This window comes from Hydra vulgaris, chromosome 13 (genome assembly GCF_038396675.1).
Source record: "Hydra vulgaris chromosome 13, alternate assembly HydraT2T_AEP".
Classification (NCBI taxonomy): Eukaryota; Metazoa; Cnidaria; class Hydrozoa; order Anthoathecata; family Hydridae; genus Hydra; species Hydra vulgaris.
In genome coordinates this window covers 50,509,334-50,521,738 of record NC_088932.1, presented here as the reverse complement: position 1 = coordinate 50,521,738, position 12,405 = coordinate 50,509,334, and the positions used below count along the sequence as shown (strand labels likewise).

The 12,405-nt window shown below is 28.9% G+C and overlaps 1 protein-coding gene across 1 annotated transcript; it reads right to left on the bottom strand.

Annotated features, from left to right (window-relative positions):
- Window positions 1-310: 310 nt before the first annotated feature.
- On the bottom strand, window positions 311-2,837 carry LOC136090287 (uncharacterized). The gene is made up of 2 exons (XM_065816596.1): window positions 2,538-2,837; window positions 311-2,210 (listed from the first exon to the last, which is right to left on the bottom strand). The coding sequence occupies exons 1-2, from the start codon at window positions 2,598-2,600 to the stop codon at window positions 699-701; spliced, it is 1,575 nt and encodes a 524-aa protein (XP_065672668.1). The 5' UTR covers window positions 2,601-2,837; the 3' UTR covers window positions 311-698.
- Between the last annotated feature and the right edge of the window lie 9,568 nt (window positions 2,838-12,405).

Below are 12,405 nucleotides of genomic sequence, written 5' to 3'. Positions count from 1 at the left end.
TAATAAAAAGATTTCATTTCTTTTAAAAAAATTTAATGCAAAAGTCAGTTTCTGCAAAAAAAAATCTCTTAAATTTTGTATACTTCCTCAAATATCTCAAAAACCGGAAATTTGGTAATACTAAACCATATATTATTTAGAAACTTCATACTGTTGCCATTGTTTTGGTATGCCACATATATTTACCAAACACCCGGTTTTTAAGTTATTTGTGGTTATAAAAACTATGTTTAATTGTTTCTTTAAGCATAATGCACTAGTTATTTTATCTAAACTTTTAAAAAGACTAAAAAAATAGCAAACGCTCAAGTTTAATTTTTTTATTTTATATAAACAAAGTATTAACAATGTCATTTTCATGTACTTTGAAACATGTTTTTTTACTATGCCCTATCTCACTACACAATTTGCATTGTAATCGACCTTTGTTCCTTTGCTCGGTAACTAAAGGGTCAGAGCCCACCCAGAGTCTTTTAAAACAATCTTCCAAGTTCTGCAACTGATTTGTTTTTCTTGATAGTTTTTCTCTAAATATTCTAAGTTGTTTGTTGTTGGCCTCCATGCCTTCCTCGCTCCATGATTTAAGTCCTGTATCATTATTTAACTCAATAAGCTCCCAAGTATGTCCTAATAACTTATGAATAGTCGGTGTCATACTAACCCAGGGCATTTCTTGTCGAAGAAGAATGTTTGTCTCCTTACATATATATCTCTATATTTTTTATGTTAATTTTCTGACTAGATGACATAGCACGAATAATATTAGACAACAAGAAACCGTACCGCTCTGCTAACATTCTGGCATGTTTATTTGAAATGTAGTCAGTAATCAGTTTTCTATTTTTCTCATTATAAAGAAGATTTCTAGCAACGTTGCCAGTTGTAGTACTACCCCCTTGACCTGATGAATCTGCAAAATCCCACTTGATACCTGTTTTTTTTCCAATTAACTCCTGTATATTTTTTTTCTCTATTTCAAGGAAGTGCGTAGTACTGGCTGTCTTAGACTCTGTCCATGCGTGAACTCCTGCAGATAAATGAACCACAACTTTCATAAAGTGGTCAAATCCACGGAGTAATGCATGGAGTACTTGTACAGACCTTACGTTAGATCCAGCTATTGGACTTGCTGTTTGTCCATGGCGAACATCATAATCCTTTGACTTTTTAGTTAAAGAGCCGTCTTCTTGAACTAAATCCAAAAATATCTGCTCCATGGTTTCGATGTCTCTATTTATAACGAATCCCTGTTCAATTGTACATATATCTTCACATTGTTCCTTAGATAAATCACAAAGATCACAGTAAGCACCTCCAAGGCCCTGAAATATATTTGATGCTTTTCTGTCAAAACTGTCTGCAACAATGTTTACTTTAATATTTAAATATTGTCCGTTGAAGATAATAATGAAACCTTCCTCCTTCATTGTTTTTATATCCGCATTAAAAACGGTTAAAGATTGTGCATTCTCTCGTGATTCTTTTCCCATTTGAAGCATAAGAGGCCTCTGTGAAAAATCTGAGTTTGGAGATATTTGTTCCCATATTAAGTTGTTTCCATCTGCATTAGAGTTTAAAAGTTTCAGAGGGCAAAACATTGCCATGATTATATTATTGGTATTTACATTGTGTAGCTGATTATACATTTTATGTCCTCCACTGCCATCATATCCAAATTTAATTTCAAGAACTAAATTTGTTAGTTCATTTGTTTTATGGACATTTTCAAGCTTAAGAATTTGGGCTACTGTGATTTTGACAGATTCTGTAAAGTTAGAGTAAACTCCAATATATGGTTCAGGTAGGGGAACGGTTTTCAGAGGAGTAATAGAATTTTTGAAGTCTTGAACCTTTTTCCAGCTTGGGTAAACATCGATACTGTTAGCTCTTAGCATTTTCCTCAGTTTTCTGTATGCTGATCGACCCAGCAGTGAATCACAGCAGATTGCAACAGCTGTCACAGTTGTTATTTGAGAAGTTTTGACACAGCTAGAGGATGAACATCTAGATAATAGGAAATCACAAACCTCTTTCAGATCAATATTCTCGATTTCAGCAAGTTTGTTTACATTTTTCCAGAGTTCTTCTGTTCTTCGAATTTTTGACTTTCGAGAAATACTATCCCATTTTTTTCTATTTCTTTGCGTATCTTCTTCTGAATTGTAGTCATCTTCTTGGTTTATCATATCTTCATTAAATGACAGCAAAACCTATATATGAAATATATGTAATGTATATATATATATATATATATATATATATATATATATATATATATATATATATATATATATATATATATATATATATATATATAATTGTAATAATACCATATATGTAACACTAAAAATTCTAATTATTATTATTAGTAATATCAAACTTTATGATTTATAATCACAAAAGTAATAATAATGATTTTTTGTCAAAATTAAGTTTTGTTTATAAATGCAGTAATACCTGCACTAATTAAAAAATATTCTATAATAATTATGTCATTTTTTGTTTAATTTACATATATATTTGAAGGTTTTAATTACCTCCACTTTTCCCAGCTTTACTATAGCTTCTTTGTCAATCTTGATACGTTTTGCAATAAACATTGATTTTTTTAGGTTGCTGAACTGCCTAAATGTATTTGTTAAAACTAACTCTGAATGTTCGTCAATGTCGTTAACATTTTAAACACTGTAATTAATGCTTGTGCTGAATTAACATTGTTATCTAATATTATTTTGAAAACTTCTTGTTCTGTATAGAGAACCATATTGAACGGAGAAATTACCAGAAACAAAGTAATATACTTTTACTAAATTGTTTTTATCGTGTTCAGTGTTTAATGTTTGTTCTTATTCTGAATTGAATAATTTTATTTTAAAAAGCTTTAACCCATTTGGCGACGATTATGTGGTTAAACAGTTTTTATTGTTAATTGTTATATATGGCTTTTAATGTTAATTTTTGAGGAATTTTAATTCAATATAAACTATTGCTAGAATTCGTAAATAGGAAGTTTTAATTCAGTGATGAATGTCTACCTAATTCCTGTGTTTAATGGAAGCTATAGCTTGCATGAATAATTGTAGTTATAACTACGCAACATAAATAAAATACTATACAATATTTTTATTTTGTAAATACAAATCATTATTTATGGTTTACAAAATTACATAATTAAAAAGTTTGATTCGGCGTAAAAATTTAGGCTGCATACACAGTAATCGCAGGGGTTGGAAAATGGTTTTCGCCGCTCCTTTATGGAAAATACAAGCAAGTAAAGGAAGGAGGTAGTGCTGTTAGGAAATTTAAAAACTAGAAAGAAGAATTTTTTTTTTTTAACACCCATAAAAAAGTGACGCCCTGGGCGGATCAGCACCCCATTTTTTGCACGATTGCTACCCTGATGTTAACACATAGGCCGCAACTTTATAATATAAATCTGAGGCAATTTTGACCTGCCTTCAAATAGTTATATAAATTTGTCCGCAAAACAGCCCAAACGGACCACTGTGCATCTTGGTTAACCCAAAACATTGTTATATTTTGCGCGCAACTTTATATTTTATTAGAACTTTTTGCTGAAATCAAATGAAAACATTGCAACAAATGATTAAATAATTAGGCAGTTATGATTTCTAGATTATATTTTTCAACAAAGAATTCTTTTCTAACTGATTATTTGTTTCAGTTCATTCCAAATATATGGAATACTGAAATCGACATTCAGATAGTCAATAAATTATTCGCGGATTACCATATATTTTTTATACAGTGTGAAGATCTTGAGAAATAAAAACAATTATATGTGAGTTTTTTAAAATAATATTTAAACATAAATTGAAAAAAAAATTAAATATACATATCTGTTTATCTTTTTATCTCTTTCGATGATATAATAAAATACTTTTGATATAAATGAAAATATATATATATATATATATATATATATATATATATATATATATATATATATATATATATATATATATATATATATACATATATATATATACATATATATATATATACATGTATATATATATATATATATATATATATATATATATATATATATATATATATATATATATATATAAAACTGAACCGAAATATTAAAACAAAATTCATATAATTACAAGAAGATGCATATAGTAAAGCTAAAAATAATTTTTTAACAGGTGATCTTACTGACTAGTAAAAAGTATAAACTTTTTGTGCTGTTGTCTACTCAACATTTTTTTTCTACTCTTCACCCAAGTAGAATAGTGTTTTCCTGCATACCAATATCTAACTTGTAAGTACTTTTCTGCAATAGCTTTTATTAACAAAACAAGATGATTTTCCATTGGGCTGCACTCCATCATATGATTAGTTAGTGAAGAAAATATGTTTACATGCAAATAAGTTTTCAATATTGACTGCATAATTGCATGGCAACTTACATTTGACAAAAATAATGCATCAATGCTGTTGTGTTCTATGTTGATTCTGAACAACTTTTCAAACAAAATGCAAATGTCAAGTACATCCTTTCAGGGAAATATCAAAGCCCCTTTTGTTTTCAAGTTTATTAATGCATGTTGCTCATACTTGGTATTTGTATTTAGGGCTGAAATACATGTTTCACAATGCAGCGAATTTCCCAGCTTGAATACAACAAGTCCTGCAATATAAGCCACAATACTTTAAGAGCTTGTCTACATACAAATGACTAGAATCAGGAACTAAGAAATAATTGTGATCTGTAACAGGTTCAATAATCCTATTTCTGCTAGTAAAGTTATTCAAAACACTAACAGAAGGAACATCAATATTTTCATTGCCTATGTATTTACTAGAAACTGTCAAAATAGGTACAATTTGTGAAGGCAAACAATTTCCACGAACAACATCTTGAACATCACTATACATATATATATATATATATATATATATATATATATATATATATATATATATATATATATATATATATATATATATATATACAGTGCGTTTCATAATTATAGCCGCACTCATAATTTCTTGAGATCTATATATAATATAATAATTAAATAAATATTACTCATATTATTTTAAATATGTAGGTAAAAGAAATTAAAATGTAGGTGCAATAATTTTGCGGGCATTTCATAATTATAACCGCACTTGTGATTACTTTTATTTAAAATGTAAGTTAACTTTAAATATGTATGTTATTAATGCTGTAATGACTTTTTTATTATATATTACTATTTCTTACCGAATTCATTTATTTATTTGCTCATTGTAGCAATATGCCTTGCGGGAAAACATTAACTGAAGCTGAAAAAGCCCAAATACAAATTCTACATAAAAAGGGAGAACCCAAACGTGAAATTGCTTGACTAATTGGACGTTCAGATCGCGTAGTACGAAATTACTTGGCTAGTCCAGCTACTTACTGCCAAAAGGAGCATACTGGACGTCCAAAAAAACTCAGTGACCGTACCCAGCGCAAAATTATTCAAGCTGTTTCGAATTCTAACAAGAGTTGTCTCGAGGTTAAACGAGAATTAGAACTGAATGTGTCAAAATGTACAATTTGGAGGACCATACAACATGCTCCACACATTGTTTGAGAAAAAATGCTACCTGTGCCAGTCGTTTGACTTTTCAACAAGACAATGCAAGTGTTCATGCCAGCAAAAACACTACAGCGTGGTTGATTGAGAAAAATATTCCACCTTTACAGTGGCCCGTGTGTTCATCCGACTTAAGTCCTATTGAGAATTTATGGGGAGTGCTTGTACGACGTGTATATGCGAATAATCGTCAGTTTCAGACCGTGCCCGAACTAAAAATGGCGATTTTGAAAGCTTGGAATGAAATTGAAGTCCAGTTGCTTGAGAATCTGATCAGAAGCGTGCCGAATCGCATTTTTGAGGTTATTAAGAACAGTGGTGGCTATATCGGTTATTAGAAAAAAAACCCTGTGCCTTAGTTTTCCTTCTTCATGGTTATAGGTTGTACTGCGGTTATAATTATGAAACGCACGTAAAATCGATTTTAGGCCATAGCTGCCTGTAAGTAAAACAAAAATGATTATAACACATGTACTTTTTCTACTCTAACTTATCCATAAGAAGTAGCATTTATTCTATATGTTTTTTCTTTGTGTAAAACATGGACTAAGAGAAATGGGGGATGCTGCTATAATTATGAAACGCACTGTATATATATATATATATATATATATATATATATATATATATATATATATATATATATATATATATATATATATATATATATATATATATATATATATATATATATATATATATATATATATATATATATATATATTATTTGTTTAAATGCAGGTAAAGACTCACAAACATTTGGTATTATTTTTTCAAGAATTGTTTATACTGTCTGAAATAAAATATCTTCTTGCATCATTTTAAAATAAAGCTATCTGAATGTCTATTTCAGTATTCCGAATGTCATTGAAATAAACTAAAAAAAATAATCAGTTAGCAAATAATTCACAATAAGATAGTATAAGCTGCCAAACATAAATTTACGAATAATACAACTTTTTGGTGCAATATTTCGACTTGGTTTTAATAAAACATTTAGTAAACTTCTAATCTCCGTAAAATGTTTTGGGTTAAGCACGATAGCGGCTTTTTTTCAAAACTGGCATAACTGTTTTTCAAAAAAGTCACGTGGTACCATCTCCTGTTATTAAACCTCCTTGGCGAAGCACAATGGTAGAGGAATGCTTAAATGGTTTAGCTTTCATGAATATTCATACAGAGTCAGTAATAGATATCGAAAAAGTTATTGATAAATTTGCAATTAATAATCGTAGATTAAGTTTTAAATAAATATAAAAAATAAAAATAGAAAATTAATATATAAATAATAAAAAATAAAAAAAGTAAAAAAATAAAAATTCATTACCGCTAGGTAAAAAGGCTATTTTCATAGCCAGACATTTTCATAAAACATAATTTGGCATGAACTAATTATTGGCATACAATGTTTTTTGCTGTTACCTTTATGTGTATCGATTTTGTTGCGGTTCATTCTTTTAAAGTTTTGTTTTATGATTACAAATGTTATGATTTTATTTTTTTTAGATTTGTTTATCAGCAAGGTTGAAAAGAATAAAGATGGGTTGACAATTTTTTTTTTTAGCTAACTGGAATACTAGAATGTGACACTAAATATATTTTTATATAACTCCATATTGATTGTTTTTTTGTTTTGTTTTTAGGTGCCCTTAGTTGTAACAGTCTTATCACAGAGCGTAGCTGAAGAGGATTTACTAGGAAATTTGTGCCTCCTTCTTTACCAAAGCTTTCTTTGAACCAGGGATATCTTGCTTCTGAAACATGCAGCTATTACATCACGGCTGTTCATTATAATATTATAATACCTAATGTAAAGAATTTTTTAAATAACAAATATATAAATTTGTAACAGTAATGTGTAATCGTATAACTTTATAATGGGGTATCAGCCAGGATCCAGGGGGGATGGGCCCCCTACACCATAATCTTAAAGTCCTAAATGTTCTTAGAATTCAGAACATTTAGAATAAGAGGACCTTTTTTTTTTTTTTTTTTGACGTACCCAAATAATTTTCTGCATCCGCCCCTGTTTACTCATACTGAAAAGATAAGTATAACTTTACCACAGATACAAAATGTTGTTGCTAACTAAAGATTATTAAAAATGTTTAATTTAAAAAGTCATTGAAACTAATTATGAAAAGATGTAATATATAACATTATTATTGGTACAAGATGTTATTCCCACTAAAAAATATATTTTTTTAATAAAATGTATTATATAACCAAACCAGTAACATCTGCAGACACAGGTACTATTATTGGGGGTTCTAAAGTTTTAATAATCATTAACTATTGGTATTTATTAAAACAAAAGCATAAATAATATCACACACACAGACACAAACACACACACACAGATATAGTTTGGAGTCAATAAAAAATCTTTTCTTCAAAGCTATATTTATTATTTTACAAGGACATACAGGTTATGGTTTATTAAAATTTTTAGGACTTTCGTCAGTAATTTTAATCAAATTTTATTTATTTAGATGTTATCAGTTTTGAACATTTGTTAACATTATTATAACAAAAACTTTAAGACCAAAAATAATATTTAGACTAATTAAAAAAAATCACATTCTAAATTATAAGCAATTGATTTGTAGCACATATCTTGATACAGCCTTTGATTTGTACTAATATTTAACTTTGAAGATGGTTTCTTGGAAATTCCCGAGTAATTGGGCAAAGCAAGACTGATAAGATAAATTTTTAAGATAATAAACTGCTACTATAGCAGCTAAAACCTCTTCCATGCATGTTAATTGAGAACTACATAATTCTTCTCCAGTTCGTGAACGAATACCATAAAAAAATTATTTATCACTACCTGTGGTCCATACAATCAGGGCAGAGTAAGTTCGCATCAATGCTATTAGACTAATAATAATTTTGGTAACCAAATATGAAACTTATACTTTATTTTGTTAGAAAGTCAGGTACAACCAAAAATAAAACACATTAATAAGATAACAAAGAAACTTTTTTTGTTTTTGTTTTGTTATTCACCTCCTCAAGGCCGAGAAGGCCACTACAGATGAGGAGGCTACTTAATAGTGGTTATAACCCTCTCTCAACTCTAAAACTCTGAAACACGAACCTTGACGAACAAGGCTGCTGCGCGGAGAAACAAGTTGAGTGCGGTTACTACCAAGGATTTGGTGGGGAGCGAACTCGGAACCTCTTGCTTATGAAGCGAGTGCTTTACCACTACACCATTACCGCATTTTAACTTATTTTTACTTACATGCGATAGCAAAAAAAGAGCATCTTTGCTTTTTTTAGAAATAAACATTTTTTGCAGTTCCATTATGCTTGAAACAACATTCACATTATCATTAAATGCGGCCTTAAGAAACCATCTAGAATTAGTAACAACATTTTAATGTTGGGGAAAAAACCTTTTAAATTCTTCAATAAGAAGAGATGGAGCTATTCCAAGTCTATGCGGAATTTGATCAAATATTTGATGATGAAATAGGCCTCTGTTAAGGATGCCTAATACAGCAACAGATGGAACAGCTTTTGCAAGTTCATTCTGTAATAAAAGTAATATAAATAATCAATAGTTCAGTAACATTTAAAAAAAAAAAAGATATCATTGATTAAAATAGTACTTTGGCTATCAATAACATCTTTTGTATCAATACAGAAAATAAATCTATTGTAGACTAACTGTTAATACCTTGAGCTCTAACTCAGCTTCAATTATTGATAAAAATGGTTCAGCAAGTGTCGCAATATCTTTGATGGCTAAACTATTATGCCCTCTAGCTAGTTGTAAAAATTTTGGGGAACTTTTATTCATCTTAGACCATCTTTGTTGACGGAGATTATTGCTTATCTGCCGAAATAATGGTTCCTAAATACAGAAATAATGGTTCCTAAAACATAGGTTTAAACCAAAGACAATTATTAAACAGTTATCCTTTTTTGATCAAATCTAATCATTGTAATTCCATAATCAATTGTTTTGTTCAAAACAAGCTTAAAAAAAAAAATTACCAACACAATGGAAACCTCACAAATAAACCAATCAAAATCGATGAAATTTCCTAAACAATCTATGGAGACTACATAATGTTGTTACATTGGATGTGTGCTTTATTTTATAAACCAACAAGTCAGACACAAGTTTATTAATAAACGCAAGTTAAGTTGGTGAATGTGAATGACAGAAAACAATGTATAAACAATGTATACTCTCTGTTACCAAATGGGTCATTGCTAGTCACCTTTAATGTTGAAAATTGAGTAGAAACATTTTTTAGTTCTTTCATAACATAAAAATTATTAGCTCCATTGAGCAATTCTATAATTGGCTTAGAAAAATAAGTTAACAGAAGATCCACATCCGATTGAGGAAGTTTGACTATAGACATTTAAAAATATCCTAATTTTAAAACCTTATAAACATGAGCTTTTCAATCTCAACATTAAAAAGTAAAATAACAAAATTAGAAAATAGTAAAATAGTCATTTTTTACAGCAATATCACATATAAATATTATATATTTTTTACAACAATATTATGTATAACATATAAGTGAAAAAAAAATTGTTTATATCATTTAACAATACAACTTTTTACTGTAAAACTTTAAGTTAAGTTTATTAAAAAGTTGAAAGCCAGAGAGTTACTCGATAAAATGTTTCATAATACTAGATTCATACTAGTATCTTATTCAACATGTTTTAGCACAACTAATTTTGGTTGTACTATTTTATATATAAAGAATATCTAACTATCCATCATAATAAAGTCATCTAGTCTATAACACTATAAAACATATAAGCTTTTATTCAACCATTTAAACTTCTATAAATGGTTTAAAATCTAAATCAAAATCTATTAAAATCTAAATCTATTAAAAGATTTTATATTTCTTTATAGCCATTATTATCTAATAATTACAAAATAAATAAAACAGAGTTTTAGTATTCCCAATATTTATTATTATTTAGCTTTTAGTGTATATATAAACTCTTTTTAAAAACTTTAATGAAGATTGGTTTAAAATATGATCTTGAACAGTCTTAAAGATAATAAATTCCACCAACTTTATTTTATTTGCTGATTTAAAACACTAGTAAAAGATAAATTTGGAATAGCGAGTGGAAATACAAGGAACTGATAGTGTAATCGTGCACCATGGAAACTGTAAATTCTCAGGAACTACAATATTCCTTGAAGAAAATGCAGGCAATCTGCAGGTGGAATAAACGTTAAAATGCACAGTGTTTAACTTGATCGTTTCAAAGTGTCTCTTTCCAGATTTTGATATTATTTTAGTGATTTGATGGAAAATAAGCTGGTCATTTTCAAAAACAGTTATAACTGATACAATTTTATATAAAATGCCATCAATTTTTGCACTTTGTATTGCTCGTGACATATATTTTAACTCATCCTCCTCACAATAGATATCAGTTTTAATCACACCTATTGAATTAAAAAATTGTGCAGTGGTGTTTGCTATCATTGCCTTACATGCTGTTTAATTTTTAACCACTTGATGTTTTCTCTCAAAGGCCATGCACATGTGCTCTCTTAAAGGTCCTGATGTAGATGCCTGAACTGGATAGTGTTTTAGGAAATGAAGCTTTGGTATAAATCTAAGAGGATATAAACCCAAAAATAGTCCATGATGCACAGCAATGATTTCTTTTAAATCAGTAAGATATTTTTCTGATATCATTTGAGGCATACATAGCTGAACTATTTGTATCAACTTTAGCAAGCATTTAAGATGTTCATTATGAGGTATAATATTTTTCAATAAAAAAAAGGTAAAACTCTTGTGAGAGTCAGTATTTGACCACTTCCAAAACTTCCTTTAATTTTACATGTTTTTAAAATTAGACCAGGTTTTTCAATCCCAACTGGATAGATAAACGATTGTAACCATGTATTTAGTGATAATACTGCTATAAAATACTTTCAACTGCATATGCAAGAAACAGTTCTAACTGAAGAGGAACAACACCTTCTAAAAGATCGTGCATAGGGTCAAATAAAATTTGTTTGGTTACATCAAATAATGGAATTGATAAAAGCACACTTGAAGAGGATATCCCATAATATTTTGACCACTTAATTCTATCTTTAGGTCTTAGTCCAGAATCTAACTCTTTTAATCTAATTAAATGTTCTTTAAAATCACGTATAGAACATTGCTTGTGTCTAGTATTTGTATACATCTCCCCTTTAGTTGAATTACACACTCTGCAACACCTAACAGTCTTCTTGCTAAAGCCTTCTTTAAATCCACCAATGGCATTTGCAGCTAATGAATCGCCAGAAAAATAACACAACTCACCTGTTATTACTTTAGGAACTCCTAATACTTTTAACTCTATCCCTGTCATAAGTTTAGACATCACATCAAAAAAATCACTTAACAGCTCACAAAGAAAGAAACTGTCTTTCACCATCTTGCTACCTGTAAATGCTAAAGGAAATATGGTTGATGTTCTGCCACGGTATTTTGCAGGAATATTAAGAATTTGAAAATACATTGCCCAAAGTTTGTGTTTAGATCGAGCTTTACCAATTGGATTTGTGATACCGAGATCATCACAGTAAATAGCTATACTAATTTTATGATCAATAAATTTAGCAATCTCATTTGATTGAAGTAAAAAAGACAATGTGTCTAAAAATGGTACAATACAACCTTGTTTCTTCAGTTTAACAAATTTAATAAAGGCATTTTGAATACTCTCACAAAATACTTCTCACGAAAATTTTGAGATGATAAAATTTCACAGCAAGATTTTAGTTTAGAAACATTAATATCTG